Source organism: Miniopterus natalensis, chromosome 13 (genome assembly GCF_054644295.1).
Source record: "Miniopterus natalensis isolate mMinNat1 chromosome 13, mMinNat1.hap1, whole genome shotgun sequence".
NCBI classification, from domain to species: Eukaryota; Metazoa; Chordata; class Mammalia; order Chiroptera; family Miniopteridae; genus Miniopterus; species Miniopterus natalensis.
Genome location: NC_142093.1, coordinates 28054771 through 28079168, shown reverse-complemented (window position 1 = coordinate 28079168; position 24398 = coordinate 28054771). Strand labels below are relative to the sequence as shown.

Sequence of the window (24398 nt, the reverse complement as noted above, 5' to 3'; positions counted from 1 at the left end):
AAGAAGTCTCATAGTACTAAGCTTTGACTGTTTCACCTAAATTGATATAATCCTTAGTGTGTTAAAGAAAAATAATTTCCTTTTGGAAATTAAAACTGTACTTTAAAAAGAAATGAGAAAATACATTTAGAATATTTTAGAGAATACTTACTTAAGGGTTGGGGACAAAGAAAAGAAGGTAGAGTGAATGTACCTTGTTTTATTAATTTGTCCTTAGGAACCTGTAAATACTTTTTATAATCATAAAATTAAATGAAAGAAAAATACCAAAAAAAAGAGTGACATGAAATAAATGAACCTTACCTCACTGTGTATCTGGTTGGTAGGATAAATACACAGAGCAGTGACTTTTAAGAACTCAGAAATTTATACAGCCTTGTAGCTGATGTCCTCATTAATAATAATATTGAAGTGAAGCTCTTACATGTATTGTATAATAAAGAACAAATAATAACTGTCTGTAGGAACCAAGATTTTTAGTGTGAGAGATAAGAGATATAAAAAATCCAAGCTGTTTAGTAAAATCCCTGTAATCCTAAATTTGAAACTACCATTTTGATCTCATGATCCATTTCTATGTAGAAAATATACTTATTTCCTAGCAGTGTCCAGTGAAAAACCCAGAACCACTAATCAGCCTAGTAGCAGCCAATACTCCTCATGCCCAGATTTCATTTTCTAAACGTCATTTCCCTCTAGAAGAACCAGGGTTGCTTGGAGAAATGGCTGGTTTCAGGTTTAGGCCAAGAAATGTACAGGGTAAACCTAGGTCACCTTGTCATCCTGGAAACCAAGGATGCGACAGTTGTGTTAAAGGACTCAGGAGCCAGTTGAGCACCAGTAAGAAAAGTAACTACAGTGGATCAGAGCCATTAAATTTGTTGAAATTCAGTGGTTTGTAATGATGCTTAAAAGAAATGACTGCTCACTTTTGGAGGATAGGAGGGAAATCCTGCGAGGGAAAGTTGGTTGTTGCCTTTGTGCTTACTGGCGGTTCTTCTCCAGTGCGTCTTTGCTTTGTTTCCTTCTCCAGATTGCCCCAGTGGAAAATGACACCAGCTACGATGAACTGAAGAGAGATGCAAAGTTATGCTTATCACTAATGTCTCAGGGGTTGCTTTACCCTCATCAAGTGCCTTTGGTACTTCAGGTGCTGAAACAAGTAAGAGTGCGTGCCAAATACATACGCCTTTTGGTGGGCGTTTCAAAGAATTTCACAAAGTCAGCTGCAGTGCACACAGTACCTGATAACTTGTTTTTATTTTGAATTTCCTCTTAGTATGAGAGAGTGCATGTGTACTGACCCAAGAAAAGACCTAGATTCTGTACCTGACTCGGTCACCAACTTCTTTGACTTTGGGCAGGTCACTTAACCCCAAAATACTTTGTGTGTATGAAGAGTTAATTGCCCAGCCCGCGTGGCTCAGCTGTTGAGCATCGACCTATGATCCAGGAGATCTCCATCCCAGTCAGGCACATGCCAGGCAGGCTCGATCCCCAGTCGGGAGTGTGCAGGAGGCAGCGTATAAATGACTCACCACTGATGTTTCTATCTCTCTCCCTCTCCCTCTGTCTGAAATCAATGAATTTTTTTTTTTTTTTTTAAGTTAATTATTGAAGCACCTTGAATGCAGAGTGCTTATGAGGGAAGGGGATGGGCATTCCCTTTTACCATTTCCTCTTTATTTTATTCAGTTATATTTCCTGGCCTATGGTAGAAACACCTAAGTGATTCTATATTTTCTGGAAGCATTTTTAACGTACTGTGTGTTCGGCTTTATCCAGGGCATACACATATTATATAATATAAAAATGGACATGTTCCCATGGTTTTCCGATTTTTAAGTTTAAATAACACTGAAAAATATTAACAGCCCCAAATTTGGGCATTCTTTTTATAGAGGAATTTAGTAGTTCTCAATCTTTTTTGCTACTATCAAAAGTAAAATAAAATAATGTGCAACCCTTAAAGGAGTTATTCATGAATTGTAAATAATTATCTCTTCTAAAATTGAATTTTATCTATGTATTCCTTTCCCTTTACTCTCAACCTTTCATAAATTCTGAATACCTTTATCGAAATAGCTCATATAGCCTTTCATTTAGAAGTATAAGACAAGCTTGCTTTAACTATACCTGTAAAATAGGTAGAATTATATTAGAAGATTATATTTGTGTGTAATTTCGATGTTTCATCTCATGTTCTTGTCAGCACCGTTCTCATTGTCTCTACTTCTCATTCACAGACGGCAAGAAGCAGTTCTTGGCATGCTAGATACACAGTGCTGACCTACCTCCAGACCATGGTATTTTACAACCTCTTTATTTTCCTGAACAGTGAAGATGCAGTTAAAGACATCAGGTGGCTGGTTATAGGTCTTCTGGAGGATGAACAGCTAGAGGTAAAATTTGAGTTAAAGCAAATCGAAATTTAATAAATTTAAAGGAAGCATCATGGCTCCCCTTTAAGTAGTATTTACACATTGATACAATGTGTTCTATTAAAATATAAATTACTAAAAGTAACTTTAACATAGCCCTATGGGATTAGCTTTGATTCTCTAATGATTTTCTGTAGCACAAATGGAAACAGACATTGGGCAGTTCTTGTCCTGGTTCCTCTTTACAGTTGGGCAGGTGACATTTGTGAGCCAAAGTTTTCTGATCTATGAAATTGCAGGTGGTAATATTCTATGTATCTTACTGTATTTTAAAGGGCTAATAGGAATGTACATGAAGGTAGTTTTATTTCCTTTGTTAGAGAAATTAAAGGCAACTTTTGTGATGAAGCTACATTAATATTTTGTACAAAAAGATACATTCATTAGTTGAAATAGCCTAATATAAGAAAAGCATGTTGTAATAAATGTGGAATATGATTTAACTTTCTAAATTGGCTTTTGGTAAAGAAAATGTAATTGAAATTTTTACTTAGTTTATGGACTTAATGGGTTTTCCATGTAGTGGAGCACTCCCATTAATTATATATTTTGAGAGCACTGAAAATAGATGGTATCTATAGGAAATTGGGAATGGACATTTTTCCACCCCGCTGATGAGCCTGTTTCACAATCTTGCTTCCCTTTGTCTAGTCCCTAGGTTACTCCCTCCATGATTATAACAACTCCCACAGGCTTCAATGAATGTTTTTACAGCTACCTATAAAATTTTTCAAACTTTTTATTGTATTGTTTTTAACTAAAGAATAGCAATGGAAAGGTGGAAACTCAAAAGTCGGTGTTTACTAACTAAAGATTATAGCAATTGCATCAAAACTTAGTTTTCTCGACCTTGTTTTAGGCCATTTTTATGTTACTTTTATATTTTCCTCCATGTAGTAGGCTTAAATGTAGCTGTTACCATAAATATAACCATGATGTTTATTAAAACTATCATATTTTTAAAATGTGATGCTATCAGTAATAGTTAAATACAGCTATTTGTGGTAATATTGAAAACAACTTTGTAGTAATCTAAATGAGGAATGTTTAAAGAAAGCTTCATTAGATTTAAGGAGGCCTATCAGTAGGAAAATAATTTATGGAGAAATTTAATTTTGTATAAGGTAGTTAAGCATTTACCTGAATATAGTGGCTTTCTTCCATTTTGAGGCTACAGACCCTTTGACAACCTGATAAAATCTCTATTAAACTGCAAAAGAGCATTTATACAGTATGCATACAAATACCAGAGGACCGTCCCGCCCCAGTTCCCATACCACCCTTCTAGCCTCCATTTTCCGCTGGCTGGGATCTTAGCTCTAATGCAAGTGATTATCTCTGCAGGTTCGAGAAATGGCTGCGACCACCTTAAGTGGTCTGTTACAGTGTAACTTCCTTACGATAGACAGTCCTATGCAGATTCATTTTGAACAACTTTGCAAAACAAAACTACCGAAGAAAAGAAAGCGAGACCCTGGTTTCGTAGGAGATACAATTCCTTCTGCAGGTAACAGTACTGGTAGGGAACACCCAGATTCTACTGGGAATTAACCAGCCTTACTCAACAAATAGTTATTGAATATTTGTATGTGATAGAAGGCAAGACCTGGCACGTAAAAGCTAAAATTTGAGGTACAGAGAAACCTGTTCACTAAGATAAACGAGAGAATAAGATCTCATTACAATGTCATGTTTAAAGAAAAATTTAAATAAGTGATTGCAAAGAAGTGTCTGATCTTGCCATAGGTAACTATAGTCACAAGAATAATGGAAAATAGCCCTGGCCAGTTTGGCTCAGTGGAAAAAATATCCTCAGGTGAGGATTAAAAAAAAAAGAATAATGGAAGATATGTAGAAAGGTCATTAGTAAATAGGAAGCTTATTGAATTTGCAGTAAGTGCTTCAAATATGAAGCTCTCAAGTGCTGATACAGTAAGCTCTTGATTATGTCATGTGTCACCTAATAGCTATTTCCAATAAAACACCAATGTATATTCTAGTTTCTTTGCTTGAGACCTATATATTTTAATAAGTACCAAAGTAGTTTTAGGTCTTTATTATACCAAATAGCATTGTTTACAATTCTTACTACTTCAAATTCCCTTTTTCTTAACTTCAACTCCCAGTCTGCCATGTTTCATGTGTACCATATAATATACTTATAAACACATAACACACACATCTTTATTAAAATATAATGGAAATAGGAAAGTGCTTTAATGTAACTTCTATTGCTAAAGAAAGAATGTAGAATCTGTAGAATACAGACACATTGCAGTTCTGTCTGAGTGTGTTACCTAATGAATTCATGCATTCTGTGAGGGGTACCCGCATCCAGAAAAGTGGGGTATAATTTTGATGGCATTTATTTTAGGATCAGGGATTGCACTTCTGCATATGATATAAATTGACCAAAACCATTATTTTGTTAGTTTTAGAAAAGATATGACATATTTCCAACCTACTATAGGATGTTTTTAGTTCAACCTCAAACTCATGTTTTTATATATGTGCATAAAGATTCATTTTAAATGCAGAGATTTACACATTAAAAACAACTAGCATAGTCTGAAACTAATTTTATTTCACTGTAATAAGTGCTACAGAATCCTATAAATATTTGCACATGTATTGCTATTTTCTTTGCAGAGTTGGTCAAGCGCCATGCTGGGGTGCTGGGACTTGGTGCGTGTGTTCTTTCTAGTCCTTATGATGTTCCCACGTGGATGCCCCAGCTCCTTATGAATCTGAGTGCACATCTGAATGATCCTCAGCCTATTGAGGTAAACTCTTCCTTACTACTTTCTTTGCACCCATAATATTTGTAATCTGTAACACCATTTACACTGGTAATTTCCTGTGCACTCTGGACGTCCTGCTTTGATGCAGCCATTGCTCTCTCGGCCAGGGCCTAATCTGCTTATCAGTAATTATTAAAATCTTGCAGAGACCTTGCCATGTATATTTAAGATCTTTTGGTAGCAAGGAAATTAGTATAACTTCTGTCCTTCCCAGTCCAATGAAAGTATGGTCAATATAAATTTTATACTTTTATTGTACTAGCATGTTATATCTAGGAAGTATCTAGTTAGGAGCTAATATTAAACGGGCGATTGTCATGGTATTACTTAGCGAGCACCTATGTTCCTAAATTAAACAACTCAGAAGATGAATGACTGTCCCTTTCACCTCAGTAAATAGATGTTTTGTGTATATTGAAACTGGTTTAATAAGGTGGTGTAAGTTCCAGTAGCTTGTCCAGTGAGCTCAGTGGCTGTGTGAAGAGAGACTGGCTTCTTGGTGGTTCTATCGCATTTGTTGAGCAGTGAGATCTGACATCTAGAGGGTTTCTTACTTAGCTGATGCTTTCCTAAATATAACCCTAGCTGTTCAGAGAAGCCAAAATAATATGTATGTGGGTTGCCCACTCTACAGATGACTGTAAAGAAGACCTTGTCCAATTTCCGAAGGACGCACCATGACAACTGGCAGGAACACAAACAGCAGTTCACAGATGACCAGCTGCTGGTTCTCACCGATCTCCTCGTGTCACCATGCTACTATGCATAGAAGGGTAAGTCAGCACGGCTCTAGTCTAAAGAAGTCCGACATCCGCAGACAGATGTCATCAGTTTAATGACTGAGAAGTGGGTGTTCATAAGTTTTTTCTTTTTGCTGATATTCTTAATGTCATTGTTTAGATAAAGCTTTTTTAAAAATATGATTTAAGTAAATTCCCTGAGATTTTTCCTTGCTTTTCTGCTTCAGGTATTAAGCAGACAATTTATGTGACTGCTTTTAGACCTTTATAAATGAGTAGGCTTAGTAGCCTGGAAATGGTTAGACAAAAGAGATCTTTCTTTTTTGCCCCCTGAATGGGGCCTGGGCATTTGGGGTTGCCCTGAGGACTCTGGGTTCTGTATTGTAGTGAGAACATTTCATCTGGATTCTTAAATATTTATTATCCATTCTGTGTTAAAGAGGGAGGACCCAGGAGCCTTTCTCCTGGGATAGGAGGGATAAAGAAAAACTCACTGGGCTTTTAGAGTTCGATTGCCCTGTTGCCTGACTGAAATTTTTTTCCTCCCTGATACAGATGAGTAGTCCTCACTTCGAGCTCTTTTCATCAAAAATTCCAGCTCCTCAGGTACCATCTGGTGGCTCACTGCAGGTTCCAAACCTCTGCCTTTGTTGAGCTCTCATCATTTTGGTGGTTTCTGTGTTTGGTCTCATTAGTCTGCGTTCCACAGGTTCTCAGCTGCCATTTGATTTCCTAACTTGTCCGGAACTGTTTCCAGAATATTGATCACTTTTTCTTTGAGGCATCTGACAAAACCACAGTGTCTCAGACTAGAAATAATTACCCAGTATGATCATGGCATCCAAGACCAGACAGAGTCTAGGAACTCATTAAGAAACAGTGAACTTGGAATGGAGAATGCCCATCTGTAACGCAGGCCCATCATTTCATCCATCTCAAATTATTTTGAATTCTTTCCAAATGGCTGTGGGTTTAGATGGTAGTAGGGCTGTGGGCCATAAATCTGAAGCCTGGAGAGCCATGAAGATGGAAGGAAAAGAGGACAAGTCTGGAACCTAACAATGACCTGATGGGTTGCTTGACAAGACACAAAAGTGAAGTCTGTGTCCACCATGCGCTTCCCACAGACTGGAGTTTTTGGTGCTGAATAGAAGAGCAGTTGCTGAAAAACTGGGGGTTTGGTGAATAAATTTTTGATGGATTGTTGTGTGTGCATACAATGTATGATTTTGAAAATAAACATCAGCAACAATAAAAACCCTAACTGGTTGACGTTTACCTGTATTCTTTACAAATACTGTTTGACCCGCTTTGAAAACTGTTAAACTTCACCTAATGAAAGATTGCTGTGTTTGCAAAAATTCTGTAATTTTTTTTCCCCTCTTTTCTTTGCCTGCAGAATCGTTGAGAGACTAAGAAGTCTTGATATTTAATTGACTTGTTTAATAAATGTTATATAGATGTAAAGGACTGTATAAACTGTAGAGATAGCGTTGGCGAGACTTTGTACAGATGCAACCTTTTACACAACCCCATTGTGTAATTAATTTGTAAAGATTCACATGTAGCTCTTTAAATGTAGTGATTTTGGCTTTTGTACCGATTGAATGCCATTTTTTGCATTTTTAAATTATTTTCTTTTCATGTTACAAAAGCTGAGGTGTGGGGTTTTGTTTGAGTTCATTTAATGTTAGACTGTCTGAGTTTTTATGTAACTTTTTTGTGTGCATCTCTTAATGCAAACGTCACATGTTTGCCTTTGACAAATTTCTAGAATGCAAGGTATCTTCTAGGTTAAAGTAATTCACAAGTTTGTGAAAGTCATCTTGCAACACTCTCTGTACAGTCTTCCTTAAAAGAACACTACAGTATATTTTTTAGTATCTACTTGCTGAATAACTCAGTGCAGACCCAAGCACAGCAGAGGTCCTGGTACAGTGTCAGCATACACAGGCATAGGCCCTGTATAGAGTAGTGCCAAACTGATTATTTCATTGTGTAACTAGTTTAAAACCCAATAAATGGCTTGTTTTTAACACCTGGCTTTTGTCTTCATTAAGTGGAGGAAGAGTTCTGCAGGCAGTGACTCTAGTGGATTCCTTTTGCATCCATAGATCTGATCCGAAAAATTCATGCCCCCTGAGCAAAATGAGTTATCTAGGTTGGCCTGTCCACTAGAGTAGCTAGTACATGTGGCTGTTTATATTTTAACAAAATTAAAAATTCATCTCCTCAGTCTCACTAGACCCATTTCAAGTGCTTTAGTGACTGGCGGCAAGTGTTTTGCCCTATTGAACAGCACAGATCGGTGTTTTCATCAGAAAGTTGGACGGCACTGATCTAGATGATAGGTATGTCTAGGAATCACGTGGGGGGGTGTTAAAATACATATTTTAATTCACACTCTCAGCTCATGATACTGGTGCCCTGTCCTGAGACCACACTTTGAGTAGTGAGGCTTTATTCCACCACATCTAAGCTGAGTGAAATTATGCCGTAGCAAGGTTCCTAAAGTGGAACTTCAAAGAACGTAAGATCCTGGACCCACTGCGCTCCTCCATCAGAATTTCTCGGGCTGAGACTCGCCACCAGCCGGTTTAACGAGGCCCCGTCCTGGCGTGGGGACCCGTCGCTGGGGCGGGCACACCCGCCTCCGCTGCTCTCCCTGAGCCCTCGCGGTCCACGTTCGTGCCCATGGTTTCTTGGCTGGGTGATCTGCATGGGTAGTTTCTCTTTATAAAGTTGGTTTGATTTAAATTGTTACAATGACTTAATTTACAAATTCTAAATGTCAGTACGAAACTGGACGGTGTCAATTTAGGAGAAAATATAGCTGCAGCCCAGAGAGCCCGGGGGCCTGCGCGCCCGGGACCGCGGGCGGTGGTGGGCGGCGGGCCGGCGCCATCCCTCCGAGACCGAGATCCCCGCGGGCCGCTGCGCCGTGGACGCCCCGCCCCGGCCCGGCCCCTCCCCTGTCCGCCGTCACCCCACCGGGGAGCGCGGGCTCCCGAGCGGCGCACCTCGCGCGGCGCAGGACGGCGAGCGGCGGCCCCGGCGCGGCGGGAGGCCCGGGAGGCGGCGAGGGCGCGAGGGCGGGCGGGGCGCCGGCCCGGGTGCCCGGCGGAGGGGGCGGAGGGGGCGGCGCCCGCCGCGGCTCCGTGCCTGGGCCTCTGCGCCCCCGGCTCGCCGCGGCATCGGCTCCCGGGATGCGCGGAGGCGACGGCGATGATGCCTCCGGCCCTGCGCCCTCCCGGGCGGAGCGCGGGGCTGGGGTCCGGGCTGCGGGATGGAGGAGGAGGGGCGGCGCTGCGGCCCCCGGGCAGGTGAGCGGCTGTGGGCCCCTGCGGGAAGCGACCCCGCGTGACCAGGGAGGGGCGGCCGGGAGCCGGCGGGTTGGCGGGGAGCGCGCTCGCTGGTCCAGGCCCGGGCGCACCCGCGGTCCTGGCGCAGCCCGCGGGGCAGCGTCGGGCCCCTGCCCGGCCGCTCCTCGGCTCTGCGCGGCCGTGGCGCCCCTCCCCCACCGCCCGTGGCCTGGCCGAGCCCCGCACCCCATGGCCCTCTGCGGACTCGTTCACGAGCTTCCCTGGCCGGCCTAGGCCCTGCTTCCCGCAACCTTCCCCACCTCGGGGGCTCCTGCCCATCGCCAGCCCCTGGCAGGGCTCGACCCTCGTCCCCGGTCCACACCCAGACTGGGGGACTCTGTGCCCCGCAGCCACTGACCTGCCCCACTCCATCCGCTGCTCCCGACCTCAAGAGGCAGTTCAACTGCGGACAGAGAGCTTGGGCTCTGACATAAAATCTGGCCTGAATCTTAGTGACCTTGGGCAAGTCATCTCACTTCCTGAGGTTTTCTGGTTCGACACGAATACAGTGGGAATGATACTGATAGAGAACTTTGCTGTCTGAGGGTTAGACAGAAAATGCCTGTCTGTCCTCGAGGAGTGTAAGGCCTTCCTTATGAGGGAAAGAAATGAGTGGGAAGAGTCAGGCCATGAGTTGACTTGGGAAAGCGCATATAAAATGCCTACTGTACACTAAAATATGAAGACAGCAGCTAAGGAGAAATCATTGCCGCTGTGCAACAAATCTGCAGCGTTACTTTCGGGTCCCGAGCCTCCTTACTTGTAACCAGGTGCATGTGATAGGAATTCATTCCGTGTTACTGTAGCTAATATGCCTGCTTAAGACAGGTGTTCCAACTTCACATTTTTCTGGTTTTATGGCTTTAATCACATCGACCTCCTGGACCTATTTATGGTCCCAGAGATAAAGAGTAGCTTGTATGCTTGAAAAAGAACACCGGCAACCTTTATTTAATATTTAGGCAGAGCAAATAGCTATTCATTTACACCCCTCCTCAGATCACCGAGCTTTATAGTTCTGCCTTCGTAACTTTGTTCCAAATTGTGATCTCGGCTTCCTCTTCCTTATAGTCCCAAAGTTAGTACAAAGACCTAGGTTTACTTTCCCTCCATTTCCTTTATTTCTCAGGTCTCTCTGCCAAAACCTTTACGTCTATTCTGTCCCCTGCTTTTCCTCCCTTTTCCCTTTCCAGCCTCTGATTCCTAACTTTTTTTCCCAAGTTATTGCAAAGGAGTGATTTATAATTACATTATATCAGAATCATAATTATCAACCTTGACAAAAAGGTACACAGAAGTGTGTGTGTGCACGCGCGCGGGGGGGGTGCAAATTTGGGGTTCCAAGAACTCTGAGTTGGGAAAAGATAGTAATACCCACTTTATAGGATTATATTGAGAATGAAATAAAGTTTGGTAACTTATGTAAAGCTTCTAGTATAAGTGGCTGGCATATAATAACCACCCACTAAATTATAGCTGCTGTAACCACCTTCTGATCTGGGGGTCCTTCCCTTGATCGCTTTGCTGTTCTGCGGTGAAGGGTGTGGGCTTCAGAGAGGGGCTGCTCGCGTTCAGGTCCGTGCTCTAGGCGCTCTCTCCCTGACTCACCTGTGAAATGGGAATGAGTTACAGTAACTCTCAGGGTCGTGAGGATTCCGCAAGTTACAGCGCGGGGCCCTGAGCGCAGCGGGTGGCACCTCAGAAGCACTCGGTGAAGTGCCCGCGCTAGTCATGATACTGATAACTACATTCCTGACCTAGGATTCTCCACTATTGTGTAACCTTTTGAAAGAGTTAATTTATTGAAAAAATTATAACTGTACAGAAAGTGGAATTTGCCTCATCTGCTCCAAGTCCCTTTTCCCCCTGCCTCTTGCCCTTGACTGACGCGGGCCCCTCACCGTCTCATTTCCCCCTTGACAGCTCTGTTTCCACATGTCTCCTAGCCTGGGGTCTCCGCCACTCCCATCACCCCCCTTCTTCAGTGTCCCCCACTCACTGGGTCTTTCTCTCAGCGTCCTAATTCCAGACGCTTCATCTTTCTGATTTCCCCAGACTGAACTCCTGCTTCGCTCTCCACCTGGCTCAGGTCCCTGCTGCCAGCGAGGACGCACCTTTGGTGAGGTGGGGGGGGGGGCTTGCTGTCAGCATCAGTATCACCCCTCTGCCCCTCCTGCCCCCTCACATCGGGGCTTCTCTTCTACTTCTCTGTTCATCACTTAACCCCAATCCTCCAGTTAACAGTAAACAAAAATAGTAAAAGGGTGTCCTTCTCACTACATAGGTATTAAAAAGTGTTCAGGAACAGAATACAATCAAGTGAAAACAATAAGCTATCCATTCTTATTATTTTTTAAAAAATATGTCTTTATTGGGTTGAGAGAGGAAGGGAAAGGGAGAGAGAGAGAAACATCAGTGATGAGAGGCATTGCCTGTTACTGAATGCGAGCGGCTGGTCCACAGCTGCTTCCCGAGCCCCCAGCAGCCCCCCGGTGACCTGGCCCCTTTCTCTGCACCCTGTGATCCAGCACCTAACGGTTAACCTCAGGCACAGCGGGAGGCCTCAGGGACGTGGCTTGAGCTGGTGGGTAACTATTCTGAGCCTCCCCCCTGGGCCTCCCCAGTGCCGTCGGTTATTCCTAAAGTGCTGGATTAAAGCAAATGCTTTGGGTCGGTCGTCAAGAGCACTGCATCCGTCTCCAAGGAACCGCTTAAGCTGTCCTGCTTGGAAGCATCTTGGGGAGCAGGGTGGGCTCCAAGCCACTCGGGGCTTTGGGGTTTGGGATAACAGGAGGTTTAAATCTCATTGCAAAATAGGGAGGGGGGAGGTTAAGAAAACAAAAGGGCTACAAGAAAACAAGTTGTTCTTTCTAAGGAGAGGCTGCGTCTTATGTTTTTGCCCACAGCGCCTAGCGGAAGGCTGGCGCGTAAGTGTGCACACGAAAACAGTAGAGCAAGCCAATGAACGCACGAGGGGGTGGGTGCCTCCGGCTCCATCAGGGAGACGTTCTTGCTGGAATAATGATAACTCACGTTTATGTGGCAGTTTAAAGTTTACAAAGCGGTGCTTTGCACCTTGTAAATCTCAAATATATTTCTGATCTCTTCATTACTTTCATTTTCCCCCCTAACTTGTAGTTTCCTACACAAAATTTTTTCCACAGGAGGGTATGGAGTTGGCCAGGAAATCACAAACAGGGAGAAGAAATTGTAAATAATGGCAAATAAGGGATTCTTCTCAGGGAAAGAAATAGGATTTGTTATTGATTTTTTTTTTTTTTTTTTAGAGAGGAAGGGAGAGGGAGAGAGAGAAACATCGACGTGAGAGCAGCATCCGTTGGTTGCCTCCTGTGCCCACCCTGACCGGGGATCGAACCTGCAGCCTAGGTATGTGCCCTGACTAGGAGTCAAGCCGGCCACTTGCCAGTGCCCAGGACGGCTGGCACTCAGCCAACTGAGCCACACCTGCGGGGCACCCTCCGCTTCTGTTTTAAGCACGTGCAGTTTTCCACCCCGATCCTGCTGCAGGGACCCACCCCCCTTCCCGCAGCTTGTCCGGCCCCCCCTCCCTGCCCCTCACCCTCCACCCAGCTAGCTCCTCCTCACCAGGACCCCCTCGGCCCCTCTCAGCCTCCACCCCGAGGTGGATTAGGGCCCCTGTCTTGCTTCCATAGCACCCGGCGGTCATCGGATTTACCGCCTTGGGCTGTAACTACACAGTTAGGTTGCTCGCCAGCTGAGATTGTGATCTCTTTGGCCGAGAGGTCATGTCCTCGTGTCGCAGGGTCTGGCACCAGGTGCTCCTAAAAGTAACACCTGGACACCCTTCCATCAGAATCTCGATGGGCGAGGCCCAGGAATCTGCTTTGTTTTAACCCGCACCCGAGGCGATGCTTAAAACCAGTTTGAAAACCACTGTGTCCTAAAACCTCAGATTAGCCGCACGAACGGGTTTGGGTGTTCGTGTCTTTCCTGTGCTGGGCTTCCTGTGCCCCGGGTCAGAGCTGACCACTGCTGGTGCTCTCGTGGAAGAGCCTGGGCCCTCCCCGTGCTCCATGCCCCCTCTCTGTTGCAGGGCGCGCGTTTCCCGGCGCCGGCTCTCCCGCCTTGGGCCTCCTCGGTCACGGGCCGCTCCTCGGTGAGCTGAGGCCCTGCCTCCCTCCCCGCCGACGCCTTTCTCTCGGAAGATGAACTCCACGGAGCAGCTGCAGGACGCCCCCAACTCCACGTGGCTGCCGGGGCCTCGGCCCGCGGGAGGGAACGGCACTGCCCTGCAGGAGGGTCTCCAGGGTCTCGTCCACGTGGCCACGCTGGTCACCTGCACCTTCCTCCTCGCGATCATCTTCTGCCTGGGCTCTTACGGCAACTTCATCGTCCTCTTGTCCTTCTTCGACCCGGCCCTCCGGAAGTTCAGGACCAACTTCGACTTCATGATCCTGAACCTGTCCTTCTGCGACCTGCTCGTCTGCGGCGTGACGGCCCCCATGTTCACCTTCGCGCTGTTCCTCGGCTCGGTGAGCGACATCCCCGACGCCTTCTGCTTCACCTTCCACCTCACCAGCGCCGGCTTCATCATCATGTCCCTCAAGACGGTGGCGGTGATCGCCCTGCACCGGCTGCGCATGGTGCTGGGGAAGCAGCCCGATCGCACGGCCTCCTTTCCCTGCACCCTGCTGCTCACCCTGCTCCTCTGGGCCACCAGCTTCACGCTCGCCACCTTGGCCACCCTGAAGACCAGCAAGTCCCACCTCTGCCTTCCCATGTCCAGCGTGATTGCTGGAGGCGGGAGAGCCGTGGTCTCCCTCTACGTGGTCGACTTCGCCTTCTGCGTGGCCGTGGTCTCCGTCTCTTACATCATGATCGCTCAGACCCTGCGTAAAAACGCCCAAGTCAGAAAGGGCCCCCCCGTCCTCGCGGTTGATGCTTCCAGACCACAGCCCTTCGTGGGGGCGCCTGTGACGGGGGCCGGAGACCCCGTCCCGTGCACCGGGCCCGCGCTCTACAGGAACCAGAATTACAACAAGCTGCAGCACGTCCAGGCCCACGGGTACACCAGGAGCCCCGAGCGGCCGCCGGCCCCCGCCGCCAGCCGGCTGCAGCTGGTGTCCGCTGTCAACCTGTCCGCGGCCAAGGATTCCAAGGCCGTGGTCACCTGCGTGGTGATCGTGCTCTCCGTCCTGGTGTGCTGCCTCCCGCTGGGGGTGTCCTTGGTGCAGGGGGTTCTGTCCAGAAGTGGGAGCTGCCTCCTCTACCAGTTTGAACTGCTCGGATTCACCCTGATATTTTTCAAGTCAGGCCTAAACCCCTTCATCTATTCCCGCAACAGCGCGGGGCTGAGGAGGAAGGTGCTCTGGTGCCTCCGGTACGTGGGCCTGGGCTGCTTCTGCTGCAAGCAGAAGACTCGGCTCCGAGCCATGGGCCGAGGGAACCTGGAAGTGAACAGAAACAAGTCCTCCCACCACGAAACGAACTCTGCCTACGTGCTGTCCCCGAAGCCCCAGAAGAAATTCGTGGACCGGGCTTGCGGCCCGAGTCATTCGAAGGAAAGCGTGGTCAGCCCCAGGCTGTCCGCCGGGCCCCAGCCCTGCTGCCAGAGCAGCTCAACGCCCGTCCACACCCGCGTGGAGCCCTACTACAGCGTCTACAACAGCAGCCCGTCGCGGGACAGCGGCCCGTGTCGCCTGCAGCCGGCCAGCGCGCTGGGGTTCGCCAGTTCCTACATCGCCATGCATTACCACACCACCAGCGACCTGCGGCAGGAGCTCGACGGCCCCTCCGCCAAGCAGATCCCCGTGCCCTCCGTTTAGAGTCCGGAGGCTGCGGCTCTTGGACCAACTGTTTGTTTCTGATACTAATTGACTTTTTGTTTCACTGTTGCCAGACGAGCAGTAGATCAAACCTTAAAGACTCAAACGGTTGGCAGTTAACGATTTTCTTTTGTCTTAAGTATTAGCATCTATTGGCTTGCTTTGTGATTTCTTGATATTTTAAAATTTAACGTAAAAGTTTATTATTTAGATTTTTCACCCTGACCTGTGTTCCAGTCTTTTGTACTCAACTTTTAAGCAGGTCGTGCTACTATGTTACAGTAGAGGATGAACCGATTGTGATCACTGGACTCAGTGTTGCGAGTCTTTGAAGTCTCTGCGAGCTGGATATTTTAAAGAATGTGAGGTACGAGCTGTTATTTTTATTAATTGAGTTATAAACTTTGATTCTTGAAGTGTTTAATTGGGAAGAAGGCACTTTTTGGGTGGCAGACTTATTTGAACAAATAATATATTGCTAAAACAGAAAATCAGAAATATATTATCTATAGCTATCCTTACCAAAAATATGCAGGCATTAGGTACTTTCCTAAGACAGTCAACCACGAATACAGTATTAAGATTTTTACCATTTCTTATTATAGACATTATTTTGTGTCAATTGAATAGCGATATAGTTTTATTTTTTTTAAAAGAAAGATGTTTTTCCCTGGTAAAAGTGCATTATTCTGCTGTGGAATGATCTTGCCCAAGACTGCTAGTGGAGAGGACCGCACCTGTGGTAGAGCTTTGCGGTTCCTGGGAGAGCCGGCGCCGAATGCGTTCACGCCGGTCCAGGTGGCGGTGTGCGGGACACAGTCTAGACGTGTGTTCTGGAGGATCTGTTACTGCCCAGCAAGGCGTAAGGATGAGGGTGGGAGCATTTCGATTTATGCTTTCCTTCTGTGCGAGAATGGTTTGTTAACAATCTGACAAGGAGTACCCAAGTAACTATTTAGATACCTTTTTTTTGGTCTTTATTTGTATATTATTGTGGTAGAAAAATTCTTAAGATCCATTTTTAAACCTAATTGTGTTATTTCTCTCGCATTCATCTTAAACTGGAGATGGGCAGTAAGGGAAAATAGATTAAGTATTTCTCTACCTAAAACAAACAAATATAATAAAATATACTCTGTGATCCCTAGCATAACAACTGTAAACTCATATTTTTATGTAAAAATATTGTCATTTACAGTTAGCATTTGAACTCGTAATAGTTTTGGAACTATAACTGCTAGACTCAAGATGAGCATCAAGATACAAAATCTGCCTTCGTCCATTGTTGCATTCAAGAACCGTTATTGCAGATTGGAAGGCACTTTGCCTCCTCGGATGAAAGCTGTTCAGTTGATAGCTCCCTCTCCCAGGCTCTTCCCAAGTGCAGAGGTCATGAGAGGCCAGGATGCTCGGCTGCGACTCTGCTCAGCCTCACCTAACAACTCTTACCTTTCAGTATCAACCATTCATTCTGTTTCTGAGACTGAAGTATGAGATACGGGTTTCATTTTTTTTTTTTTTTTTTAATTATTTGCCTTTTAGGACTCTCCCCTTCTTTGTTTATTTTTGCTATTCAATTTTATAATAAAAGAGAAAGTACCCACTCATTTTTATTTTTTTTGTAATTGAATGCTATTTTTGGAAGTCACTATGAACTGTTTCAATTGTGCTTTTATATTTTTAGTATAACAGTGTTTTTATGTATTAATACGCTCATGAGATAGGTTAGTGTATCATCTCTTTTTTATCAAAGAATTAATGTATCTAATATCCTCTCCCAGGATCCTTTGAAGAACTGTGGTAGTCTAGGAATTAGACGTTTGTCTAAAATCAGAGCTTGGTGTTTATTCCAGTAAGCCAGGGAGCTTTGTAATTAATAATGTTAATTAAGAAGTCATTTCACACTTTTAAAGGTATGTATCTGGTCTGTGGCCAGGCATTTCAAATGTGAGTCAATAAAATATTTTTCTTAAAGTTATTTCTACTTGTAAAGTTAAAGATGATAGGTTTCCTCTGTGACCTTGGAGAGCACTTGGTTCATTTGGGGGGAGGCACAAATTACAGTGTGAAGAACACTAAGCATGTGCATGTGAGGCGCTCAGTGTCTTTATGCTCATCAGTAAATTATTGATTTAATTCGCATGAAATACATAGTGGGCTAGATTCTTAGCCCTACGCCATGTCTGCATCCTTACGCAGGTCTACAGATGGACGAATATAACTTCTCTCTTCATAAGGGCTAAAATGAGAACTAACAGTAGTGAGAGTTCAGTTGAATATGACTAATTATCAGGGTATGTTAATTAGTTCTCCTGATGCTTTACTGTGATGCAAACTGTGTGTGTTGCAAGCACTTTATAATTGTTCTGATGTTAACCATTAGGCCAGATTTGTATTTCTGATGCTTTTAATGTTCTTTTAAAATAATGTTTGGGAAATAAAAATATTGACAATTCTAACAGTGCTGAATATCAGATTGCAGTACTATGACTTTTCTGTCCAATCATTTAAAAACTATCAGAGAATCACAGTGACCATTAATGCACAGTAGGTAACAATGTATTGAAGCTCAGAGAGAGTTATTTTCCGTGAGAGATGAAATAATGTCTTTGGCCACATTTTGTAGCATGTGTAAATGCTCAGACTAAGAATAACTCCAAAGGTTAAGTATTTATTAAACTAAGTTTCTCACCTGGCAGGAAAAGTCGAGTAAACTTTTTTTTTTTTAAATATATCTTTACTGATTTCAGAGAGAGGAAGGGAGAGGGAGAGAGAGAGAAACATCAATGATGAGAGAGTCACTGATCGGCTGCCTCCTGCAGGCCCCCGACTGGGGATCCAGCCCGCAACCCTGGCGTGCGCCCTGACGGGGAATCGAACCCAGATCGTCGGGATCCTAGGTCGATGCTCAACCGCTGAGCCCCGCCCGGCCAGGCCTGACTAATGTTTTAAAAACTTCTTTAAAACAAGATTAAAATCTGGAAAAAGGTAAAGAGTTTTAGAATTTTTAGTTTATCAGAGTTTGTTTTAAGAACCAGAAAATACTAACTTCAGCAGAAAAGGAGGCAACCCGATGCCTGCCGAGTCATTCGCAGCTCAGGGCTGGGGCAGGTCCCAGGAGCGCCTCCGTGGGAAACGCTGCGGCCGGCAGGGCTGTCACCCCGGCAGGGCTGTCACCGGGCAGAGCTGTCACCGGCAGGGCTGTCACCCGCAGGGCTGTCACCCGGCAGAGCTGTCACCCGGCGGGGCTGTCACCCGGCAGGGCTGTCACCCCGGCGGAGCTGTCACCCGGCAGGGCTGTCACCCGCAGGGCTGTCACCCGGCAGAGCTGTCACCCGGCGGGGCTGTCACCCGGCAGGGCTGTCACCCGGCAGGGCTGTCACTCCGGCAGGGTTGTCACCCCGGCAGGGCTGTCACCGGGCAGAGCTGTCACCGGCAGGGCTGTCACCCGCAGGGCTGTCACCCGGCAGAGCTGTCACCGGGCAGGGCTGTCACCTGCAGGGCTGTCACCCGGCAGAGCTGTCACCCGGCGGGGCTGTCACCCGGCAGAGCTGTCACCCGGCGGAGCTGTCACCCGGCGGGGCTGTCACCCGGCAGAGCTGTCACCCGGCAGAGCTGTCACCCGGCGGGGCTGTCACCCGCAGGGCTGTCACCCGGCAGAGCTGTCACCCGGCGGAGCTGTCACCCGGCGGAGCTGTCACCCGGCAGGGCTGTCACCCGCAGGGCTGTCACCCGGCGGAGCTGTCACCCGCAGGGCTGTCACCGGCAGGGCTGTCACCCCGGCAGGGCTGTCACCGGCAGGGCTGTCACCCGGTGGGGCTGTCACCCGGCAGGGCTGTCACTCCGGCAGGGTTGTCACCCCGGCAGGGCTGTCACTGGCAGGGCTGTCACCCGCTGCCACCAGGAGGGAGGAAGCAGGAGGCCGCCGTGGGCTTTCCACTTCGGGGGCACCCTGTTACTCAGAGGCGGGACCCTGCTGCCACTGCCGCTGCCCCCGACGAGCCCCCCGGCGCCTCGGGGCAGGGGGCCGAGCGGCACGCGCGGCCGCAGAGGCAGTTTGGCGTCGTGCATGTCGCTGGAACCCGACTTGCGTTTGGAGCCCTAGCGCCCTGCGGACCTGGAAACGGCAGCTACACTGAGGGAAACTCCAAGGGGGTTGAGGACAGACCCCGAGGTCCGGGCCCCTCTGCCCACGGCGCCCCCTCCGGGGCCGGGCTCCGTCGCCACACCCGGGCCCGTTCCCAGGCGGCGGCGCCGCGCTCCCCCGGAGGTGACGCGCCCCCTCCCCCTGGCCCGGCCGCTCCTGTTACCTTCCGTACCTTTGGTGGCCTGCAGTTTTAATACGACGTGTATCTTGTTATCTATCTTGGGATCTGTTGGACTCCGTGAATCTACGTCCCGGTGTCTTTCGTCAACTCCGGACATTTATCTTTTCAAATATCGTTTCTGTCCCATTTTCTCTACTCTTTTCTTACCTTGGCTTTTATTTTTTCCCTATGTCTTTGTTTCTGTTGTCCAGTCATGCGCCGCGTCACGACATCTTGGTCAGAGAGGGCCACGTGCGCAGCGGTGGGCCCGCAAATCGTAACGGGGCTGACGGTTCCCAGGGACGTGGCCGCCGCACGGCCCGCGGCAGCGCCTCCCTCGCGTGTTCTTGGCGGCGCCGTGCAAGCTCGCCCGCGCGGCCTGCCCCGTGAGAATATAGCCCAGACGTTTCCGTGCCGCACACGACACTTGGCAGCGATAATAAAAGGCGACGTCGCCGGCTCGCGGCGGTTCAGGGCGCGCTTTCTCCTCAGGGCGAGGCTCGCTGCCCGGCGCCGCGCCGCCCGCGCCTCTCCCGCCTCGCGCTCGCCGCGTCCCGCCTCATGTCTTGCGCTTGATCAGCCTCCGGTCATGTCATGTTGTTCATCGCGGCCCCCGTGTGTGCAGAACCCACTGTTAACGTTGCCAGGGAGCGGCCGCGTCGGGTGATTGACCTGGAAATGGGACGGAAAGCGACTGAGGACTCTGAAGGCGAGAAATCCGCTCGCCGGCCGGGCCGCCCGGTCCCGCGCTGCCGACGATTTTGAAGAACAGGACAAAGTGACAGAGCTGTTAAAGGACCTGCTTCCTGAAGGCAACGAGACCTAACAAAAATTTGGGAAGGGCCTGCATCACACGGAGAGGAACTTCTAATGGCCTGGGTTGAAGACCAGACCCACGGGTGCATCCCTCTCAGTCCGTGGCCGTCGCGGCCAAAGCAGACGTTTGTGTGTCGTCGGGAAAGAAAAGCCCGGCCCCAGCGACAGTGTTGAGTTTACGGCTGGCGCTGGGTCGTGAAGCGAGTCGAGAACCGTTCTTCATTCCGGAACGGGGAAGTGAGTGGTGAGTCTGCAAGAGCGGGTGGGATGGCAGCTGGCGAATTTTTGGAAATTCTAGAGAAGCTGACTGTGGAGGAAAATTATTTGTCAGAGCAAATGTCCCGCGGCTCCACTCGTGGGCGAGCGCCCGACACGGGTGGGCCGTTTTAAACGTTTTGTATACTTTTTGTACTGCGCCTTTTCTGTCTGGAAACAAGTCCTGCCTGTGGCGGTCCAGTTGCCGCAGCGCCCGGGGCAGTGGCGCGCGCAGGTTTGCAGCCGAGGCGGGGGGGGGGGGGGGGGGGGGGGGGGGGAGGGGGGGGTGGGTGGCTCGGCCGCGAGCCTGGGGGGCGCTCGCTGCGCCCCCGGGGCCTGTCAGTTCGCTCCGCCGTCTGCGCAGCGACGAAATGGCCCGGCGACGCTTGTCTCAGTATCCCTGTCATTAAGCAACGCACGACCGTGTTCTGAATGGTTTCTTCCAATTTCTCGTCCAGCCCATGAGTTCTCTCCTCATCTAATCTGTTAGAATTGATAATCAGCTGCTGATTTCAACTATTAGGACTAAGGTTTTCATTGCTAGAAATTTTCTTTGCTCATTAAAGAAAACCCTGTTACATTGTAATTTTAGAGTTTTCCATTTTGACACATATTTAAAAGTGAGTCATATATTTCTTAGAGTAAGGATAGTTCTCTAAAATAACTTTGAAATTTTCAGTATTTTTTTAATAGGCCTCTTGTGTATGGTTTTTGTTGGGACTCCCTCATGGTGCCTTGTTTCCTTCATGCTTTGCTCATTTTTACTGTGAGCTGCTACTTTTCCTTGAAAATTTTTTATGGAAATTCCTCCAGAAAAATGTTGCATCCACTTCTTCCAGGCAGGTAAGTGCATTACCAGCCCAGGGCTGCTTTCACCCGAGCTGGCAGTGGTTTGAACTGCGTGGGTGGAATGAGGGACGCTTATGTGTAAGGCAGGAAGTTTGTGGTTACAACCTGTAACCAAAGCTTTCTTCTTTCCATTTCCCTGTTAACTTCCAAGACAACTTTTCTTGAGGCCCCCTGGAAATGGAGTAGATTGGAGTGGGGTAAGTTTTCTTCTCTTTCTCTCTACCCTGAGGGTGTAGATCTTTGGGGTTCCAGTTTTATGGGGAATGGATCTCCTTTACGAGGGGGTGGGGGTCATAAAACTTAAGCTCAGTTTTTCTAGGTTTGGCAAAATGCCTTTGGGGCAAAAGTATTCACCATCCTTTAGTTCCTTCTTAGTGTTCTTTTATATTTTTGCCTTATAATCTCTTTCTTTCTTATTTGCTCTTTGGTACTTTTAAGAAACCTTTGGAAGGGGTTCTGAAGTTGAAATGTTTATTAACTAAATCAAATCATTGTTATTACTATCAATCTCCCACCCAAACTGCTCCATTTAATAATATCTACATTTATTTTTTAATTTTTTAAAATCCTCACCTGAGGATGTTTTTATTGATTTTTTTTTTTCCCAGAGAGAGGGGAATGGGGAGAGAGAAATATCCATTGGTTGCCTCCCATACACGCTGTGACGGGATGGAATCTGCAACCCAGGTATGTGCCCTGACGGGGAACCAAACCTGCGCTTTTGGTGCGCAGGCTGCCGCTCCAACCAAACCACCCGGCTAGGGTTCAAGTTGGGTTTTAATATGTTTTTACCTACTCAGAGACAGAAGTTGAAGCCCTCTTTATAGTCCCAGGATGCTAATTAGCAGGACTAATGAAAGGGGACATGGGTCTTGATTTAGGGGGACTACAAGGCCTGTTTCTGTTACTCGGCGAGGGACCACCCGGGCCAGGACTGCCAGCCAGCCTGCATTCATTCTCACTGCGATTCCTTGGCGCACTGCAGCCTGAGGACACTGAAGGTGAAAGCAAGTGCACTCCTCAGCAACCACATGGGAGTTCAGGGAGAAAGGGGTAACTGGTTTTTGCAGGGAGAGGAGGGAGGATACCAATTACTTTAAAGTATATGGCAATTTGAATGAAGGTGCAGGGTTAGTGACATTTTGCTTTCTGTAAGAGATGCTTAACAGACAACCTCTTTAGGTCCAATAACTTTGATATTAATTTGATCAAAGACATTACTTCATTGCTCATGGACAAATTAGTGAATTTTCTTTCTTCTAGCCCAATAAACAGAGAATTTTGCTTTTTCAAAACTACACTTAGCTGGTGCCAACATAGGTTCAGGCTGTTTCTCTGAGTTCCATTTATGTGCAGGTTGCCCTTTTGACACTTTCCAGAGCCTTTGGCACGCTGATGAGGGGCAGATCTTCCAACTGACTCCCACTGTGGGAATCTTGATTTTCATGCAAAGGGCCGATGTTTTGCAAAATGCAGGTTGTTCAGACGCCAGATTGACCTTAAAAAGTGGAGCAATTCACAAAGAAGGCTTTATGCCCGTCTTCTGGGGCTGTGGCACTAGGGTTGGTTTTATAACCTGTGTGAATGCCTCAGGCTCAGCATGTCTCCTCTGATGCTCGCAAGGGCTAACGAAAGCGTTTAGCTTGTTTGGCTTTAGCAACCAAGTGTGTGAAAGAAACTGTAAGACCTGATTTTATTCATATTGTTCTGAGGAAAGATATAACGGGGAATTGTGTTCTTCACAGAGACCATCATGTTAGACACTTTCTCTGAGGGATCCAGAATACCTCAGCACCGGAATGTTTTCAGTTCATGGAGCTGGAGGCTGAAAATTCTTTTCTTAACCTTAGAAGTCAGGGACTTGACTTCAGTTGCTGCCCCCAAATGGGGGAAATAACACCTGAGAGACAGACACTGTCCTCTTGTTAGGGAGAAGCAACATACAGCACCATGCACGAGAGAGCAGGGTTAAGTAAGACAGCAAAAAATTTAATGATGAGGTGCCGAACCTGGGTGAAAAGGAGAGCAGGTGAAACAAGTCGGTACTTCTACCCCTTGTTCTTTCCCAACTATTGTAAAACTGAGGAAAATTTTTTTCCTCAAACACCAAACACTGAATGATAAGGACTGGTAGGAAGCCCATGGGAATTGGGGTGGCTGGGGAAGATTTTATAAGGTGTGGGTGAAAGAGGATGGGGGTTCATGCATTTATTTAGCGAATATTTGTTGAGTGTCACTTTTATGTAGGTATGTAGTGGTCCGTGGTTTCTCTGCAACCCCTGCCAAACAACTGAAAAGAAATTGAGAAATGGATTTTCTTTTAAGCCATGTCACCATATAACACTCATATATATGAAAGATAGTTCTATTTCTGTGTTCAAATGGAAATGTAAGCACTAGTAAATAAAATCACCCACACCAGGAAGAGTTTAAAAATAGATTCTAGTATAGCTGATATTTTATTTTCATTTGAAATTATGATTGCAAATCCCACTTATTCAAAATTTAAATCTTTATTATTATTTTTTATTTTCCTGTTGAGCTAGGGCTTTAATGTTAGATCTTTGGTGCACCTAGGTCAATAGTTTGGCCTGATTAGGTACTAGAAGTTTAAGCATTGTCAGAAATCAGGTCAGGCCTTTGTCTGTCAGCCTGACTGAAAAGAATAGTTCACCAGGGACTGAACACAAAGCTTGCTATTCAGTTTAGCTGAGAGAATTTGTGGTCCTCTGTTGCCAAGTCCCTTTAATCAAGGACAGAAGGCTATAAACTAGAGCTGGCCTCTACCCCATCTAGTGGCATCCCGAAGAAAAGCAGGTAAAGCTTAAAAAAAAAAAAAGGCTCCATGTCACCATCTTCCTGTAAAGATGAGCTACTAGTTACTTCCCTGAAACCCTACTCAGGAGGATTAGCATGTGTGAAATTGTTAAAAGTGAACTTCCTAAGTCAATGATTCTCAATCACTGGATAATTTATTTAAAATAAGGAGAATCAATGAGGAAGTACATTTAAAAATGCAG

The 24398-nt window shown here is 46.7% G+C and overlaps 2 protein-coding genes across 3 annotated transcripts in view; both read left to right on the top strand.

Moving 5' to 3' along the window:
- PSME4 (proteasome activator subunit 4) overlaps nt 1-8018 on the top strand; it is a 77876-nt gene extending 69858 nt beyond the window's left edge. The window contains exons 42-47 of one of the 2 annotated variants that reach the window (XM_016222141.2): nt 1034-1162; nt 2247-2402; nt 3786-3948; nt 5091-5224; nt 5877-6015; nt 6538-8018. In XM_016222141.2, coding sequence (XP_016077627.2) covers nt 1034-1162; nt 2247-2402; nt 3786-3948; nt 5091-5224; nt 5877-6011 — 717 coding nt within the window. In that variant the 3' untranslated portion in view covers nt 6012-6015; nt 6538-8018. Of the gene's footprint in view, nt 1-1033; nt 1163-2246; nt 2403-3785; nt 3949-5090; nt 5225-5876; nt 6016-6537 lie in introns of those variants that run through there. The other variant, XM_087823559.1, reaches the window with a different exon arrangement.
- Nucleotides 8019-13318: 5300 nt separating this feature from the next.
- GPR75 (G protein-coupled receptor 75) lies at nt 13319-15929 on the top strand. The gene has a single exon (XM_087823558.1). The coding sequence runs from the start codon at nt 13532-13534 to the stop codon at nt 15149-15151; it is 1620 nt and encodes a 539-aa protein (XP_087679684.1). The 5' UTR covers nt 13319-13531; the 3' UTR covers nt 15152-15929.
- The last annotated feature ends 8469 nt before the right edge of the window (nt 15930-24398 follow it).